The sequence below is a fragment of the Pelophylax lessonae genome (assembly GCF_965119305.1).
Source record: "Pelophylax lessonae genome assembly, chromosome: 3".
In the NCBI taxonomy this organism is placed as follows: domain Eukaryota; kingdom Metazoa; phylum Chordata; class Amphibia; order Anura; family Ranidae; genus Pelophylax; species Pelophylax lessonae.
Window position 1 is genome coordinate 278,276,562 of NC_138770.1, and position 20,122 is coordinate 278,296,683.

General features: G+C 44.4%; 1 protein-coding gene across 1 annotated transcript in view; it reads left to right on the plus strand.

The window, feature by feature from the left end:
* The first annotated feature begins 5,042 nt into the window (after positions 1 to 5,042).
* Positions 5,043 to 20,122, plus strand: part of LOC309549039 (actin-like protein 6A) — a 57,170-nt gene continuing 42,090 nt past the window's right edge. The window contains exons 1-5 of the mRNA XM_082248998.1: positions 5,043 to 5,194; positions 13,031 to 13,107; positions 13,332 to 13,506; positions 15,480 to 15,580; positions 15,663 to 15,760. Coding sequence (XP_082105124.1) covers positions 5,170 to 5,194; positions 13,031 to 13,107; positions 13,332 to 13,506; positions 15,480 to 15,580; positions 15,663 to 15,760 — 476 coding nt within the window. The 5' untranslated portion in view covers positions 5,043 to 5,169. The remainder of the gene's footprint in view (positions 5,195 to 13,030; positions 13,108 to 13,331; positions 13,507 to 15,479; positions 15,581 to 15,662; positions 15,761 to 20,122) is intronic.

Here is a 20,122-nt window from a genome sequence, read left to right on the forward strand (position 1 = left end):
CTCTGACCATCTCCTGTGTGTTTTCTGCAGTCTCTGACCATCTCTAGTATCCCGTCCGTAGTCTCTGACCATCTCTTGTATCATATCCTCAGTATCAGATTTCTCTTGTATTAGGTCCGTAGTCTCTGACCATCTCTTGTATCATGTCCTCAGTCTCTGACCATCTCTTTTATCATGTCCTCAGTCTCTGACCATCTCTTGTATCATGTCCTCAGTCTCTGACCATCTCTTGTATCATGTCCTCAGTATCTGATTTCTTTTGTTTTAGGTCCGTAGTCTCTTACCATCTCTTGCATCATGTCCTCAGTCTCTGACTATCTCCTTTAGCATGTCTCCAATCTCCTACTCAAACTTAAACACATTGATAATAGTATTAGCTATCTGTCTATGCCAAAGGTAGGGAGGCAGAGAGTGCAAAAGGGGGAACTGTGATTAGAGAGACAGGGGGGGGGCAGACTGCAAAGGGCACTGTGATAGGGGGGCTGGGAAATTTGTGCAATAAATATTCTTGGAGACATTACAATTTTTTGCGGGTGTTTTTACATTTTAAAGTGGGGGGGGGGGTGCCAGATATAGGATCCGCCCCGGGTGCCAAATGCTCTAGGTACGCCACTGCCGTCAAGCACTAGGGCAGACCTCATGCATGCTCAAAATTAACTCCTTCCTTCTCCTGTATTATGAGACTAGATATATTGGGGCTCCATACCGTGGGTTCGGTCCCGGTTACTTATGGGAAACTGGCCGCTAGGGAAGGAGCCAGAACACCAACCGCCACACTACCAGAGGACCTTTCCCCTTTGCCAGGTACCATGCTTTATGACAGGCTGCCATATATTCCAGCCAGTTCATACTTAACTTAACCCTTCATAGTGACCTTGATTCTGTAGCACACTCTAGTGCTAGACTAGTGTTGGTCAATTTGTTTTTGTTACTCATAGTAGTTGTGTGAGTCTGTTAATTGGGTCAGGATACTTTAGACCTGTAGGCTGGAGGGCCCAACAGGTCAGGCCTCTGGTACCTCCCCCTGGTTCTAGAAACGTAAAGAGAAGTTTCTGGAAGCTAGTGGGTGGAGGCCAGGAGGTGCTAGTCTGCATACTTGAAGGAATCTGGCAAATCCGCAGGCAAAGGGCCTGGCAGGGTGGCTGGATCAGCCCCTAAATATAGGAGAGCCTGGTCAGCAGGGAAGTCAGGTGGAAGATTGAGTGAGGGAGCTGTATTGTATGTCGTGGGAGAGGACCCTGTGCTTTGGGGGACTCTGCCTCCAGGCTGGGAGCTGAGAAAGCAAGAAGGACAGAGGGATCTTTACTATCCTATGGTTTTGTTTGGTGGACACCCTGGCTTGCGAAGAAGAACCTGTACAGCAGGAGGCCTAAACGGTTGTCTCTTCTGAGGCAGCAGGACTTCTGGGGACAATGTAAATACCTCTACACCCCCCAGGGCCAAGGAGGGTTAAAGTTGCCAGATGTAATATTGAGCTTTTCATAAACTGTGCTAGCAAGTTGTGACCCAATCCCTTGTCGTGGGACATTTTATTGAGCAGCCAGGTGGGCTGGTATTTTCAAGAAAGGGGAAATAGGGCTCCTGCAGGTTGAGATTTTGCTAAAATTCTACTCTGGGACAAAGAGCTCCTGTAAAGGGGGATTTTTTTGCCAAGTTCACAGAGACTGTTGCTGTTTCAAAGATAATACAGTCAAGTGTATGTTCATTTTTCTGGATCACATAGAGAAGGAAGTTGTTCTCATCATTGTTCTTCAAGTCAAATTGGGCATCCCATGAATCCCATACTCTATCCAAGTTGTTGTTGTTCCCCAATAAAACAACAAAAACAAGTTATTGGACTGTTTCCTTGTCACTGGATAAGAGTTGCCTGGCTGTGCAGAAATAGGGGGAACCAAAATCCCGCGGCCCTAGCAGGGGTAGTGCTACACTTTATACCCCATGTGTTCTTTACAGACCCTGTCCCTTCAATACGCAATGTTCCACCATGTACCCCTTGAATAACTTCAGACCAAGCTCAAAAACAGTCCAAGAACTTTACTTAAAACACTTCAGGAACAGTACAGCATTTAAGTGCATCTCAGTCCATTTTGTAGATAACTACTTTATGACTCACCAGGTGTACCTGAAAAGGTGAGATTCCATATAGGTAGTGTCCATGACTGATAATGTCCTTGTGGATGTAGGTGAAGGCTACATTCTTCTGGCTTGCTGGGACCTTCTGGCTTCCATTCAGTCCTGCTCCAAAAAGCCCCTGTAGCCAGGGGCGGCCTGGCAACTTTTGGCCCAGGGGAAAGTACAAACCAGAGGCCCATGGTGCAGCGACTCGAGCCCACTCTCACTCTCCCTATTTCTGTCCTCCTCCTGACCCTCATTCCAGGCTGAAGCTCCACTCCAGGTACTCTCTACTCACCAGCTAAATCTGGGTTCCTGACCTGGCCAGCAGGGGGCTGTTGGCTTGGTTTGGGCTGGTCAGGGGAGGAGAGTCTCCAGTGGGGCATTAAACCGGATTCTGCTCAGACACAGTTTACACCATCCATGCTGGGAAAGGGGGGTTGTAGGCCTGCGCTCTGTCCTTGTCTTCAACCCGCACTCATTGGATCAGCAGCAGGGACTTTTTACTTATCTTTACCAGGAATCTTTTAGGCATGTCTGTGGCAGAAGTGGTGCAGCCTTTTTAGGGGACATCAGAGCGGCCCGGGGGGCAATTGCCCCCCTGCTCCCTGGCCCAGTCCTCCCCTGCCTGTAGCCCAGCATTTCCCCTGTATATATATCCACTGGGAAGGAAGGCAGGACCCAAAAAGCCTGGGAAACTGGTGGCAAACACTTAACTCTTACCTAACCTGGGCATCCTAAACTCACTTGCTATTGCAGAAAATTCACCTTGTAAGCACCTATCTACATGCACATGGAATTAGAGTGTGCACCTCAAAGCTCTAACACACATGCGTGTGTATATGTATATATTTATATACTGTATGTAGCACTGCCCCCTTGAGGACTGCTGAAATGTGTACCTCGGGATCCCCCTGGGTTACCGTTAGCAACTGCAGAATGCACAATTTACCTATTTTCTTCCTGGCTCAGTCAATAAACAGTCTAGGGATTGTAGTTGTTTTTGTGTTTTTATTTTTAATTGGGCTAGGAGAAGGGAAGAGTGGGAAACTCCAGAATTTAACTATTCACAAAAGATGAGGACTCCTGTCTGTAGATGCAGCCAGGCTGCTGATTCACCTTGCCACTAGATGAACATTAGGATTAAGTCTTTGATTAGATGACTTGATTGAGTAACTTTCTTCAGGGTACTCGCCTAGCACCCCCTTTCACTCCACCAGCTGACACCCGTCCTCTGACTATACTACTCCAGGGTGGCCCCCCCTCAGGTCAGGCCCTTAGACACGATCCCCTGTACTCCCTTGTACTCACGATACTGTTTTTCCAGGGTCTCCAGTGTCTCAACCCCTCCAGTCAGCTCTCCTGGACTTCTGGGTTCAGCTCCTTCCTTCTGGTCCACCAGGTCGACCGCCTGCGACCACACACCAACTGCTACAGAGGAGGAGGCAGCCGCCACCCTATTTGCGGGACTCTGCTCACCAGCCAAAGACCCCGAGCACATGTCCTCCTGGCTTTTATACCACACCCCACACGCACCGAGACAGCAGTCTCTGCCAATCACTGAGGCTTTATCAAAACCTGTGTACCCATTGGTCAGGTTTCCTCCACTGTCCAATATGCCTCCCTATTGGACCAGTGTGAAACATTCCCTAGACCAGATGAATCACACACTGAGCAACATGAGCAGACCTAACTCACAGATCCTGCTCTTTGTTAGGCAGAAAGCAATATAGAATTTGCCTGCTGCTCCTCTGATAGGCAGACAGAGCCAAAAACTATACTCACTCTCTAGCACCTACCTAGGAGGGTGCTACATGTATGTATAAATATATCAAAACATAGACATTGTCAGTAGACAGTGCCAATAACTCACTGTTCCTTCAGAAAAGGAAGGGGCTGGTAAATGACATATTTTCCAGACCCTTCCCCGCTCTCCATCCTAAAACGATCCTCCACAGCTGCCAGTGGGAGAGGAAAAGAGGGGAAGCCAGCAGCACTGCAGGAATAGGGGGGTGGGAGCACACAGGGGGCCTGGGCAACAGGAAGAAGAGGAACAGAGACAAGAAGGGCAGTGGGGGCAGCATATACTGGTACTAATCCTCTGTATTTTCCTCCTATAGTAGCTGAATGCTGGCAGGAGGGAGAGGAGGAGAAGTCTACTTTCAGCTGCTGCCAGAGGAAAATACAGAATGCTTCCAAATGCCACCCCCTCCGCTGCCCCTCATTTCCAGATTATGGGGTTGGCAAGGAAGGATCGCTGTCTACCGGTTATCTGACCACGATCGACAGGTAGATTGTGGTTGATAGGTTGCTAAGCCCAAATTAGGGTGTGCCAATTAATGGCACCCCAAGCGCGTCACGTGTTTGAACTGCACATGAAAACGTGCGTATTTTGTAAGCTTGGTTGCGTGTTCAGGAACCACCAAGGGTGAATGAGCCTTTCATTACATTTTTTTGCGCACAATTATTAAGTTAGCCTCAATTCAAGTCTTTGCACTGCAATGGTGCCATCCAATGCGTTGTAGAGTCTGATTAGACGGAATGGGAGCACATACATAGACAGGCGTTTATTAGAACAGGGATGTGCAAACTGTGGCCCTCCAGCTGTTGCAGAACTACAAGTCCCACGATGCATAGCAAGACTCTGACTGCCACAAACATGACACCCAGAGACAGCGGCATGATGGGACTTGTAGTTTTGCAACAGCTGGAGCGCCACAGTTTGGGCATATCCCTGAGACGGAATAAACGTTCTTCCATGGCAGATGTTGCATGTCATCCAGGTCCTATAGCGCTATAATACATAGAGTGAACTACAAACACCGACTCTCCATTCAGCACTATGTCAGTATTTACTCCGCCCACACTGAGGACAACCATACAGAACGCACGCAGCGAGCACGGCATCGCTCACGTAGAGGTCCCGAAGCCGGTCACATGACTGTGATGTCACCGCAGGTCCTTCAGCCCATTGTTGGCGCTTAGCGTGCAGTTCCCGGCTTGTGTGGTTGGTGTGTAGGGTCCCGGTAGTGGCCGGTATCGGTGTACAAGCTGGAGATGAGCGGAGGAGTGTACGGTGGAGGTGAGAAAGAGCACACATAAGCTCCGTGCCGGTCCTTCTTCTCTTTTATACACATGAGGGCTGCAATGGAGCAGAGCCCCCAACATCAGCCTTGGTCTAGGTACAGGATAGAGTGATTGTCAGCTCTTCTGCCTTCCTGGTCAGTCACAGGGGGTGGAATGGAGACCTTTCCTAGGGGATGTCCCAGCTAGCTCCTCCTTCTGCTAATGCTAGTTGCCTGGCTGCCATGCTGACCCTTCTTAGCCCCTAGGTGTGCCCACACAAGTCTTTTACTTCCCTGCCACTCATCTATTCACATATCACTAAAGAGGAGGCTGCAGCACCTCTTGTCTGAAGGTATGTTCACACCAGCCGCTGCGTTATCATCCCTGTAAACCAGGACACACAATATTCACACAGATTCTGTGGCTGATTAAGGTGGTAAATAAACTCCGTGCCTCTTGTGCATTATATCAGCATCAGAACCTGTGCAATTAATAATTGTCCTCGTTTAACCACTTCCCACCCAAGGACATACCCGTACGTCCTTGGGTTTCAGTGGTTATACCGGGATGATGCCTGTCCCGGTATCATTGTTTGCAGCCGGTGATCCCCTTTCAGGCAGAAGTGATCACTTCTGCGGGTGGCGAAAAGGGGGTCCCACTCCCCTCCCGTCGCCGTCTCTCTGGTCCCATCGTGGAGGTCGGGAGCGTTGCGGCAACATCTAACTGGGACTCAGAGCGAGGAACTGACATCGTTCCCCTCTTTATTATTATACAGGATTTATATAGCGCCAACAGTTTGCGCAGCGCTTTACTGTGTGTAGGAAGACAGTACAGTTACAGTATAATTTAATACAGGAGGAATCAGAGGGCCCTGGTCATTAGAGCTTACAATCTAGAAGGGAGGGTCAAGTGAAACAAAAGGTAATAACCAAGGGGGATGGGTAGATGGATAAAATTAAGGTTGAGTTGTTAGGTGAGGGTAGGATAGGCTTCTCTGAAGAGGAGGGTTTTCAGAGATCGCCTAAAAGCTTATAGAGTAGGAGATAATCGGACAGATAAGGGTAAGGAGTTCCATAGGATTGGAGAGGCTCTGGTAAAGTCCTGGAGGCGAGCATGGGAGGAGGTGACAAGGGAGCTAGAGGGCAAGAGGTTTTGAGAGGAACGAAGAGATCGATGGGGTTGGTATTTTGAGACTAGGCTAGTGATATAGTTGGGGGCTAAGCTGTGGATGGCTTTGTAAGATGTTAGTATTTTGTATTATTTAATATTTCCTCTCTTTGGAAACCGGGAGCAACGAGTATTTGTCACTTCCCGTTCCGCCCCTTTGTTTACCTGGCCAGCAGTGCCCAGAAAAGCAGCTGATCGGACCGATCTCGGATTGATCAGCTGCATGGAGGGCCAGAGGAGAGATTTGGGGTCTAATAGACCCCAAATCTCTCCATAAAGAGGCTGTCACGGCCAATGCGATCTCAAGGGATGTTGTTTAAGTTTGTACAAAAAAAATGTAAAAAAAAGTGTAAAAAATGTTTTTGTTTTTTTTTTTGCATAAAATAAATAAAAAAATTTAGAGAGCCCCTGTAGCACCATGCTTGCATGCAAATACAAACGCATATATTACTCCCGCATGCATATGTAAACAGTGATCATCGCACCACACTTTATTATTATTATTATTATATAGGATTTATATAGCGCCAACAGTTTGTGCAGCACTTTACAATATGAGGGAAGACAATACAGTTACGATGCAATTAGAGGGCCCTGCTCGTTAGAGCTTACAATCTAGAAGGGAGGGTCAAGTGAAACAGAAGGCAATAACTGTGGGGGATGGGCTGATGGAGAAAATGGAAGTATAGTTGTTAGGTGTGGGTAGGTGAGACTTCTCTGAAGAGAAGGGTTTTCAGGGATCATCTAAAAGCTAATAGAGTAGAAGATAATCAAACAGATTGGGGTAAAGAGTTCCATAGGATTGGAGAGGCTCTGCAAAAGTCCTGGAGGTGAGCATGTGAGTAGGTTTTGAGAGGAACAAAGAGAGTGAATAGGTTGGTATTTTGAGACTAGGCTAGTGATGTAGGTGGGGGCTAAATTGTGGATGGCTTTGTAAGATGTTAGTATTTTGAATTTAATTTGTTGGGTGAGCAGAAGCCCGTGGAGGGACAGACAGAGAGGAGTAGCGGACATTGAGAGATTGGTAAGGTGGATGAGTCTGGCAGCAGTGTTCATGATGGATTGAAGGGGGGATATGTAGAGGTAAGCCAATGAGAAGGGAATTGCAGTAGTTGAGGCAATAAGTGAGGTATTATTGTGAAGGTCAGAGCGAGAGTAATAATTCTAGCACCAGACCGCCTGTGCCACACTAAACTGGTAACGTTTAAAGCGTCGTCTATGGAGAATTTTAAGCACCCTAGTTTGCCGCCATTCCATGCAGACGCAATTTTAAAGCATGACATGTTAGGTATCTATTTACTCGGTATAACATCATCTTTTACATTATACATAAAAATGGGGCTAACTCTATTGTTGTGTTTTAGATCTATTCATTATTGTGTTTTTTTTTTTCCAAAAATATTGCGTTTGAAAAGCTGCTACGCAAATATCGTGTGACATAAAAGATTGCAACACACACCATTTTTTATTCTATAAGGTCTCTGCTAAAAAAATATATTATTTGGGGGTTCCAAGTAATTTTCCAGCAAAAAGTTGATTTTTACATGTAGGAGCGAAGTGTCAGATTAGGCTTGGGAAGGAGGTGGTTAAAGGGATGAGGTGGCAACCCTAGTTACAACACGGTGGCTGGAGTGTGGTGTGCTCCAGCCTGATTGTGCCAATCTTGGCTCATCGGACTGTTCCCTTATTTTTATTTTTTTATTAATTATATTTAGATGTCACACAGACATCTCATAAAAGGCAACTGCTAGCTACAGAGTGCCTTTCATTGCACTTCAGCAGAAACAAGTAGTGCACCCAGTACTTTTTTACAGCGTAGTAGCGTGGACCTGGCAGATGAGACCAGGCATTTTGCCTTTTCATGTGGTGGGACTGTGCTGGAAAAGCCACCCACAGCATTTGGTGTGCATGAGCCCTTAATCATCTGAGCTGGACCTGTGTACTGTACCTTCATTCATTCCTTCTATGGAGAGTTTGTGCTCTGAATACGAACTATCTGCAGGAATGAATGGAGAGTACATGCATGGGCACAGCTCAGAAAATTCTGACTGCAGCACTGGTGATATCTCCATATCTTGGGCAGCACAGTGGCTAAGGGGTTAGCACTTCCACCTAGCTGCACTAGGGTTGATGGTTCAAATCCCAACCACGGCACTAACTGCCTGGTGTTGGCATGTTTTCCCTGTGTCTTCTGAGTGTGGGAGGAAAAACTTCTCCCACACTCCAAAAACATGCTGATAGGTTAAATGGTTTCTGTCTAAAAATGGCCCCAATAGGTACTGAAGTTAAACCAGCCATAGACGGTTCAAATCCGATTCCAATCATGTATGGGCAGGCTGAATGACCCAAGTTGATTGATCAACTTAGGTATAGCCAGCCTGACGGATTTTACATGCAATTATCGCTAGTGGCTGGTATAGCTGCTAGTAATAATCACTGTTTTGGCGGGGACAGACCATCCCCCCCCCCCCCCACAATGACTTGATGGGAGGGGTTCCCCTGTCAGCACTGTTTGTGTTGTTGGGGAATCAAGTGAATTACTTTTGGTTGCAGGAAAGAAATTTGCTCAGTCTATAGCCGGCCTAATGGATCTTAGGCTGTAAGCTCCTTGAGGGCAGGGACTAATGTGAATGTACTGTATATGTAAAGCACTGCATAAATTGAAGGCGCTATATAAGTACCTGTAATAAAAATATCTTGCTGGATCAAGTACAGATGAATATAGGACTTGCAGCACGCTACACAAAAAGCTCTATTAGAATAAGTTAGGACTGCCCAGTCACGTGACTGTACCTTCCTCCAGTTATGGTATACTCTCCACAGCATTATGCAGAGAGCGCACCATGGTATACTGCGGGCTCTGCACTGTGGCCAGCAGATGATGAGATCCTTACTCTACTAAATACACAGGCCTCTTAGTATATAGCCATATGTCAGCAGCCAGGCAACTCACGGTCTCATAAGGTGTTCAACAAAGTAGGCCCCCAAATCTGTCTAGCCATTATGAACAAGCTCAGGTTTGGTCTGAGTTTAGGTTCAGACTGAACTCGGAGGAAATCGGTCACTGCAGCCTGCTGCTTTTGTGGCCTGTACAGTATGAATCTTTTTTTTTTTTTTAACCACCTAATGACCGCCTCCTGTACATTTACTGCGGCACTCTGCCGTTTACAGGCAAAGCGACGTAGTACTACGTCACTCGCCCACGTGCCTGTAGGGGGCGAGCGCACGTGCGTCGCCGGCGGTGCGCTACCGCCCCCGCTCGTTCCCTGTGGAGCCAGCGCGTGTGACCTGCGGCTCCGATGGCCGCCGGCCACTCGCGATCTCCTGCAGGAGAGGGAGAAAGACAGACGGCTGATGTAAACACATTGTCTGTCATTCTCCCTAAAGTAATCACAGAGGCTATGCGATCCTGCTATGTAGAATCGTATGTCTCTGTGATTACATCACAAGCCACGCCCGCCCACAGTTAGAATCACGCCCCTAGGGACATACTTAACCCCTTGATCACCAGTAAAGTTAACCCCTTCCCTGCCAGTGTCATTTTGACAGTAACAGTGCATATTTTTAGCACTGATTACTGTAGTAATGCCACTGGTACTCCCAAAAGTGTCAAAAATGTCAGTTAGGGTTCCGATCTGTCTGCCGCAATGTCGCAGTCCTGCAAAAAAATTTGCAGATCGCCGCCAATACTAGTTAAAAAAAGAAAACCATAAAAATTTAAAAATTACATAAATCTTTCCCTTAGTAAACGCAATAACTTTTGTGCAAACCAATCAAAATACGCTTATTGCGATTTTTTTTTTTTTTTTTTTACCAAAATTATGTAGCAGAAAACAAATTGGCCTAAAATGTTAAAAAAATTTTATTTTTTCAAAATTGTCGCTATTTTTTTGTTTATAGTGCAACAAAAATAAAAATCACACAGGTGATCAAATACCACCAAAAGAAAGCTCTGTTTGTGGGGAAAAAAAAGGACGTTAATTTAATTTGGGTACAGCATCGCACAACCGCGCAATTGTCCGTTAAAGTCACGCAGTGCCGAATCACAAAATAGGGCCTGGTGTTTGAGCAGCCAAATCCTCTGGGGCTCAAGTGGTTAAATGTGACTATTGTGTGCAGGGAGCCTATGTTACGCTATGGAGATGCAGTAGTGTATGAACACAGCCACAGGTCCCAATTTGACATAAGTGTAGATGCATATGTACAGCCCCAAACACAGATAATGTGCATTTTGGGCCACTCATTTGCACCTGTACACCGGTCATATTAGTAACTGTGGCTGTGCTCATACAGCGGCTACATCCTCATAGACATAGAGTAACAGGCAGCTGCACAAACAAACTGCTCATTCACACTGTATAGGCCAGAGAACCTGTGTGAATGAGTCCTTCATTTTAAAAAATTGTTTTTACAATGTTTTTAAATTTTATTTTTTAAGTCTTTAAAATATTTTTTTTTATTTTTTACATGTATTTTTTAAATTAATACATTTAATTATTATTTTTTTTTTGTACTTTTTTTTTTTTCCTTTAATGCTGTTGGGGGGAGGGGTGGGGGGTGGTGCTTTGGTGAAATATCAAGGGTCAAACAGACCCCTGACATCTCACTTTTAAGACATGTAGAGGAGGGGGTGTGATTTGCATATGAATCCCGGCAGGTTTTCAAATGCTGATCCAATTTATATACACGCCCACGCAATTTACATATGAATGCCAACCCTATTTATATACAAATGCTGATGCGTTTTGTATATGAGCTATCTGTACACTGCACACAGTAGGTGGGCAGTTGCAAGAATGATCCCCCATGTGTGTGTGTCTCCCTCCAGCAGCTGAAAGCTGGTGGCAGGAAGAGGGGGAAAAAAACAGCCTTCGCAGGGCATCCTTACTGTAATTAACCCCCGCTGCACAGTTCCCCCCTTCCTGTCTGGACCCTTCTGTGTATCATGCCCCCTACAGGAGGACTGGTGCTACCCCCCCTGTCGACTGTAAGTAATAATTTTAATCAGTCTGAGCCAAACGAAATATTTATTGACAAAAGGAAACCTGCAGTTCTTTATTTTTTAAAAAAACTTGCGATTTAACCACACAGTGCAAAGCATCAGATTGCTCCTTTCTCCAGCAGGACTTACTTGCCTTTCCAGCTCTCCCCTATGTCACCATCTAGCCACTGCAAAGAAAATCCCTGGTACTTCAGAGTATGACTGTGTGTGGCTCACTTCCCTTCTTCAGCCCTGACTGGGGCAACTCTGAGCTTACACAGGACTCCCTTTCCTGATGGCTGAATAGAATGGTGAAGAAATAAAGGAAAAATGGCGAGGGGGGCAAACCTATTGCTGCACCCTAAAACCCCTTTGTAAGGGTTCAGCAACTGAACAGAGGTAGCTTTATTCAAAAGGGGTAAAGAGGAGCATTCTGGAGCAAGACTTGTGTCTGAAAACCATAGGCCAAATTAGCCAAAAGTCACAGGACTTAGTTTATTATTTTTAAATCACTTCCAGAGATGCTTCTTAGTCCAGGTGTTGTGTGTTGCTTGGCTACTATGACTGCATAATTCCTGCTGGCAACTTTTATACTACATTGGATTATGAAAACTTTTTGTTTGGCATGTCTTACAAGGTCAGCTGTGTTTTATATTTTGGCAAACAACAAATCTGGCACAATAATGGGTCTGTTCTCCAAAAACTGGGACTTTTGACTTGGGCAGGTAAACCACCCAAGGGTTTGTGTTTCTTAAAAAACAGGGACATCCATGGTTGCATTTTCTGTTCTGTGTAGCCATCTTGGTCATCACCTGCCCTTTTTTATTTTATGTCATAAAGAATAGGGTGGGGGGGGGGGGGGCAATTTGTAGAAGAATCGGGAACTATGACAGGAAGACCACCACCTTGCTGGAATGCCAAAGACTTTAAGTCTGAGTTCACGCTTTTTTGGTCCATTGCAGTGTATACGCGCATTGGGTAAGGCAGCACATATGACACCTTTTTGGCTTTGGCTGCTACTGCATACTGTGGGATCGCATTGCCATGCAACATACTTTGACACATGGATTAACACAATACATAAATACTTCTCTTGTGAGTCATATGAGTGCACTTACTTTTGCTCTTCTGTGACCCAGAATCAGCTGACCATGTGCTATAGCCTACTGTCAACTGATGCGTCAGAGCCACTCCAGTCTCTGGATGCATCCCAATCATATTGTCAGGATCCAGCCAGCTGCCTGATCGACAGCTGGCTCCGGCTCTCACTGCACGGCTGGGAGTTGCAGCCAGCTACATCTGCCCCTCTGCAGCCCAGCGCTCCTGTTAGTCCTGGAGGGGCCGAGCAGAAAGTGGTGTCTGACAGTCACTGCGCTCTGCTCTGAGACAACTGAGAACTGAGCGATCAGCGGTCATGTGATCAATCCTTTCTCAGTCTTATTCAGCTCAAGACAACTACAGTATCGCACTGGTGAGTATGAAAGTTTATTGTTTTGTTTATAAATCCAAATTTTTTTAAATATACCATATCTCTGTGGGCTATAAAACACCTCCCCAATGCTGCTCTTTCATAGATATGATACAGTACGTAGCATCCCTGTAAAAGGTCTGACCCTTGCCTCAATGTACAACACATTTTAGTTTTCACTGCGGTTGGGACATTTAAGCATTTTAAAATACTGTATGCATCTCTCTTGAATCTAGATGAAGTTGGAGCCTTGGTCTTTGATATTGGCTCGTTTTCGGTACGTGCTGGGTATGCAGGGGAGGATTGTCCAAAGGTAAGTTGAATAAAGGGTTATTGTGATGAGATTTCTTCATCATGTATATCTGAAATCTCAAATTTCAAACATTTCATAAGGTTTTTTTTAATTTAGAACCTTATTGAGTGGCATGCATGGAGATATGTGCTGCAGCTATATATTCTTCTGTGTCTTTCAACTGCATATATAACTATTTAAATAAAGTTTCCCCTTGGTTCTAAAGCATAATATGAACATTACAGGTAGATTTTCCTACAACGATTGGTGTGGTACTTGATAGAGAAGATGGAAGCACACAGATGGAAACTGATGGAGAGCCAAATAAAGCAAGAGGTCCTTCTTATTATATTGATACAAATGCACTCAGGGTACCACGAGAAAACATGGAGGCTTTTTCACCTCTGAAAAATGGAATGAGTAAGTTATTGCTAGATTACTTATAGCTTGCATCTACTTTGGTACATGTACAGTATGTCATTATTAATGGTTGGGTGTTTGGAAGATATTTGATTGCAAAATGTTATGGCTGCAAGACTGGCACACGGACAAATATGGCCTAACCTGTGAGAATGCTTGTGTGTCTGCTTAACACTCTGTGATTCTCAAAATCCTACCCAGATAAATTCTGCAGAATTTCCTTTTAGAAAATGCTTTTATCTACAAAATATATAGAAATGAAAAAAAATATAAAAACATTTTTTGGAGGGTGGGGGCGGGGGGCTTAAGCAATCAAGAGGGTTTTTAGAGAAAAGTTACGTCTGAGGAATTCAATAAAGCATTTACAACAGTTTTTTAGCGGTAGTAGTTTTAAAACGACCTAATTCAGGCAAGAATTTGCGGCAGTTTTGTTATCTACATTGACGTGTGATGCAAACTAAGGTAACCCGAACTACTGCTACATTAAGAACCTGTTTTGACTGTAAGGGTCCTTTCACACGGCCGCTCCGTGTGTCCGCAAATCATCCTATTTTTTTGCGGATGGTTTGCGGACATAATGTAAGTGAATGGCACTGCGGATGTCAGCGGAATACCATCCGCTGACATCCGATTTTCCTCCTTTCAGTTCTGTTCCGTTTTTTCAAATGGAACAGAACCCCATTTTTTCTTCCGTGTAAAAAACGGAAATGAAGGAAAATCGGATGTCAGCGGTGTCATCCGCTGACATCCGCTGACATCCGCAGTGCCATATACTTACATTATGTCCGCATATCATCCGCAAACGGATGGGATGATATGCGGGCACACGGAGCGGATGACAGAAATGTCATCCGCTCCGTGGAAAAAAAAAAAAAAAAGTCCCGCAGCGGACCTTTCACACGGAGCGGCCGTGTGAAAGAAGCCTAACTGATTTTTTTATGCATTCTTTATTTTGCAAAGAAAATTGGGTAGTGTACAGCAAGAGTATTACAAGGTTAAAGTTGGCTGCAACAGGTTCCTAAATATTTACTTCCAGTTCACAGATTAGGAAACTTGCAGTAATTAAGACCAGCTCTGAGCTGGTGTACAGAGAGATGCCAGTGCTTAGAGTGAGGAATGTGTTTGCAAAGAAGGTATTGGTTTAGAGCATGGGTGTCCAACCTTTTGGTTTCTCTGGGCCACATTGAGTGTAGAGACATTTTCTCGGTCCGCATATAAAATATATACTATAGTTATATAGTATATATTTGCCTACAGTTAGTTTGAAACCCCTGTGGCCGTGCCCCTGACTCGACTTCCTTCCTCCCCAGCAAAAAAAATTGTCAGGGGGCAGTGGGCCACATTGCCTGTGGTTCTGGGCCGCAGGTTGGACATGCCTGGTTTAGAGCTTCTCTGTCTGTAATATGAATGTAAACAAAGGGGCTGGGAATGCTGGTGAGGTCAAGTCACAGGGAAGGTGGCCTAAGAATTGGTCCCAATGGCTGCAAAACCTGTCTGATGGGAACTGAGAGACTAGTTCCCTATCAAGTCAGCCTTTCCTCTGAAAGCCCAGGGTAATGGGCAGATTCCATAGCTACTTCTATAGACTTTGCCCACTGCTGTGTGTTGTCAATCAAAATCAAGGCAGACCTGATGGGGAACTAGTCTTAGTTCCCTATCAAAGGTTTGCCCACCCCACTACAAAGCTCCTCAGCCAGATGCCTGTTTATGTAATGGTATATTGGCCAGGGAAGAAGAGTCCAGTATGGATACTTGCATCGAGTGCCAGCCTCCAACCGCTCCATGTACTTGTTTCTGACAGGTACATTATTCTGGTGCAAGCACCAACAATTTAACTGCAGAGGTTTGACAAAATCCTAAGGTTCTCTATGACACTCTTTACAAATTTACTGAAACAGACTAGTTTGTGATTGTGCGGAAACAAGCAGCTAAAGTTTGTGATTTGGTTTTACCAATTGTTATTTCTCTTCTAGTTGAAGATTGGGACAGTTTTCAGGCTATTTTAGACCACACTTACAAAACGCACATCAAGTCAGAAGCCAGTTTACATCCGGTGTTGATGTCCGAGGCTGCTGTAAGTAAATTTATCCATAGTTCCAATGCTTCATGTGATAAAGAATAGATTTTTTTTAATAGCTATGTTCATTTTGTTTCAGTGGAATACAAGAGCAAAGCGAGAGAAGCTGACAGAGCTGATGTTTGAGCATTACAATATTCCAGCATTCTTCCTGTGCAAAACTGCTGTTCTCACCGCGTATCCTTTTTCCAGTGTTCAAAGCTAACATTTGTTTGCTGCATTTCAGGAATGTTATTGAAGAACAGTGTTCTGATTTTCTATTTTTTTTTTTAAATCCAGTTTGTTTTAGGTTAAGTTCACACTGGCATTGGAAGCAGGCGTTTTTCACACTCCTCAAACACCTATGCAAATTATACTATGGACAGCACACAGTGCTGTTCACATTATGAAAACATGAAGCGTTAGCTTTGCGTCGCTTCAAAACTTAAGCCTCGTGTTGAGTCTGGAGGAGTTTGAAGCCTTTTAATGCCTCCCATTCAAGTCTATGGTAACGCTCTACAAACGCACTGGCAGGCGTTTGCAATGTGGTTGAGGCGTGTTTTAAATTAGTTTAAGAAATATCATGCAGCAGTTATATAATGCCCACAATTCCCTGTAATGCTAGAGGAGAGCATAGAGTGTCCTCCAGTCACTTCTTTCTATGCACTTCCTGTTTTGTGCTGCTTGAAGATTGCTGACATCAACTTCTGAGGGTATATGCGTAAATCATAATACAGGGCATGAAAGTCCCCTCTTTTAAATATCTCCAAGAAGACAATCGCTCATACATCAGCATCATCTTCAGCAGGCCAAACATGCGATAACGCATTGTAAAGGAATCCATGCTGCTGCCTTCCCTGCTAATGGAGTATGCACAGGAAACATTCGCCATGACAAGCCATACCTCAAATTGTTTTTCCTGTAATGTCACTTGACCAAAAAAAAAAAAAGCATATGGAGCAGTTTTTACATGCATCAAACATGCCAAAACCGTGCATAGGTTGTTTGTGCAACATTTTTAAAGTGTCAATAATGCTTGTAAAACGTGAGGCTAACACCTATGCTAAAGAGCATTAACACTATAGGAGTATTTTTTTAGGAGTTAGAAATGTAATCAAAGTGTGAACAAGCCCTTAGCCTTGTATTAACTTTAGGCTATTACCAGTTTTGGACATGGGGCGTCCACCTTTCCTGCTGCCACTCCCCCCTTTGCACTTGTTGGCAGTTGTGTAAATAGAGCAGCTCTGTTGTTTAAAATAATCCTTTTAAGTATATGCAAACCTAAACCCTATTTATATACATTCTAATTCTAACTACTGTAACCGGTGCTAAAAATATGCACTGCTACTGTACTAATGCAGGGAAGGGGTTAACACCAGGGGCAAACAAAGGGTTAAATGTGTCCCTAGGGGGTGCTCTCTAACTGTGTGGGGTATGGACTCACTGGAAGAACCGAGAACTGTGTTCCTGAATAGGATGAACATAGGATCCCTATGTTCCTCACTGACTCCACGGGGAGCGATTGCAGGTGTTCGGCAGACATTGCGTCTGCCGGACCCGCTGATTAGCTCTTCCTCTAGCCAATTGGCATGTGCACACGTCCACACTAGCTGCTACACTAAGCGATGTACATGTACATTGTTTCATGTAACAGAGCTGCCCTGTTGCAGTATAACTACGGTGGCTGGTTGGCAAGTAGTTAAGGTAGGAACATATTTTCTAAAACATATTTCAAATTTGTTTGGCATCATGCTTTACAGTACATCGTTTTCTTAGAGCAGAGCTAAACCCTCCTGCCCTGTACAGCCAAGGATGCTGCCATTTTAGCCTGTGTTTAATCAACAGTTATCATAGTTCTGCATGTCATTGGTTCGGACAACGGTTTTGACAGTTTGCTTGAGAGTATGAGCACTTGTGGCAGTCACTATTCATGACCTGCCTTGAATGTACCTGTTTTGAGAAACCATTAACTTAAAGCTGGGCTTCACCCAAAAGTGGAACTTCTGCTTATATGCTTCCTCCCCCCCTCCGGTGCCACATTTGGCACCTTTCAGGGGGGAGGGGAGAACAGGTACCTGTTTGTTGACCTGTACCCTTCCCCCCACTTCCGGGAGCTAGCGCCAGGGCATCGTTCCTCGAGGTTCAACCTCTTTACTCTCACCTTGAATGGTGGTGGCAGCACCCGAGCCCCCATCCAAAAATGAGCTTCAGGTGCTGACATCACGGGAACCCTGGACAGGTAAGTTTTTTTTTTTTTTTTTTATGAATCAGTTACAAAGTTTCTTATCAGGAGATCCTGCCAGCATTTCTGACAAACTGACAAAGCTGAATCACTGCCTTGCAATTGGCAACAGATTTTTCTGTTTTGCTGATGGCTTGTAACTTACTATAGAACTGGTTATAAGTTGGATATTACACAACTTTGTCACAGAAATTTAGCAGCAATTTTGGCATGTATGTATCCACTTATGATTTTAGTGTATTTTTAGCAAAAATATTGTTTTGATGCATGTGAAACATTCACGCAAACATTACAGGGCCTTAAAAAAAAAAAAAAAAAAAGAAAAAAAAAACAGTAGCTCCTTCCTTTTATTCTACTGGTCCTATGCGTTCAGAATGTACTGTTCAGTGGATCTTTCACAAACTCTGAAAGCTGTAAGGGAGAAATAAATAGGCACTAGAGAAATTGCAAAAATGGCCTGGCCACCTGAGTTAAAAAGTGGAGCACAGAGCCTGGCAGCAAAAGGGTTGAAGCATTTCTAAACCCAAAAACAAAATTGAATCTATTGAAACTTCTAAATCTTTACATGTGGTGGCTGGATTAGTTATCTTTTTCCCTTTTTCACCTGATCTAGCAAGTAAGACACTTTGCGGTTGATGTAATAAAGCTGGAGAGTGCAAAGTCTGGTGAAGCTCTGCATAGAAACCAATCAGCTTCCACTTCTTTGCTCTCTCGTGAGACATTGCGGGATTACAGTACGAGTAAATTACCACTGCTGAGTACCCGGGCATTTTTAGAGGAGACCCCCCACCTCATGGTAATAAAATAATTAGTCCCCCTACACGCACACACATAAATATATATAGCAGGGGGACATGTTTACTGTCTTGGGGGGGGGGGGTCTGATGGAGGAAGAAGGAAGTCAATAATCTTTCTTTCTTCCCCCTGAGTTCTCCCCAGATTCTGTATTCTCTCCCCAATTCTTCATCTCTGGGCTGGTGAATCTGGGAGTGAATTCTGGCACAGATCGCCAGTGAAGTGCGGAGATCGCAGCTTCGTAAACTGACCATTTCGGTGTCAGTCAATGACAGATTCTTCGTGTGGAGATGATCAGCAGAGAATGTGTTCTCCCCCGATCATCTCTGTTCATAAACCAATAATGATCCTAGATAAACTGCAATCCTCAGGATCGCCGCTCATCTCGGTTTCATAAACGGACCCCTTGGACAGCAGCACTATCTGGAGCGGGTAGTGGTAGATGGACTAGTAGATTTAGATGCACTTTACATAAAGTCTAACTTCAGTTAACCTGTTTTAGGCAGTTACAGAAGCACTTTTCCCCCCTTGGGATAAGGGTTTTAAAGTGGAAATAAACCTACTGATTTAACGGTTCCCTAAATTGGTTACATACATTCAATGCAATGCCATAATTTATAACTGTTAGTTACCAGTGTATTTAGATAAGCGTTCAACTGCACTGTCAAGCTATCAAATGACTGGTGTCCTGGCTGATCACGTGCAGCACCATGGCAGCTACAGATCAAACAGACCCTAAGCCCTCGTTGACACCAGTGTGATTTGTCATGCAATTTGAAAGTTCTAAATCGCATGACAAGTCGCACTCCATTGCTGGCAATGGAACCATTTAAAATTGCCACATGTCGCAGCGACTTTGAAAAAGGTTCCTGCACTACTTTTTCCTGATTTCTTTGTGACTTCATAGACTTTTGTTAAAGTCGCAAGCCACAGTGAAATTATGAAGTGCAAATCGCACTGATCTGCGGCTTTGATATCACACTGAAGTAGCGCAATTTTAAAGCTGCACTGGTGTGAACCAGGACTAAGTTAACTTTTCCTTAGCTTGAACTATAGAAGGGTTTAAATCTGCTTTAAGCCCTTGTACACACCAGTGCAATTTGTCATGTGGTTTGACAGTACAAAGTTGCACCCTATTGCTGACCATTGTAAAATTGTTGCGGCTCTGAAAAAGGTACCTGCACTACTTTTTTTTTTTTTTTTTTTGCAATTTCATTGTGACTTGCATTGACTTATTTTAAATTAAATTACAAGCCGCAGTGAAATCGGAGGTCCATATTGCGTTGATCTTTGTATGTAACCCAGGGCTAATGGATAAGTTCACATTTTGTAAACAAAAAATAACAAATGCACATCTTTTTGCAGGTAAAACAATGTGCTTTTATTATTTATTATTTTTTTTTTTTTTTACATTGCAATCTTTAAAGCATTACACCTGCGATCATATGATCGCGGATGCAATACCAAGATCCTGCAGATACTCAGTAAGCTGTCTGCCTGTACCTTGGATATGGGCAGGAAGT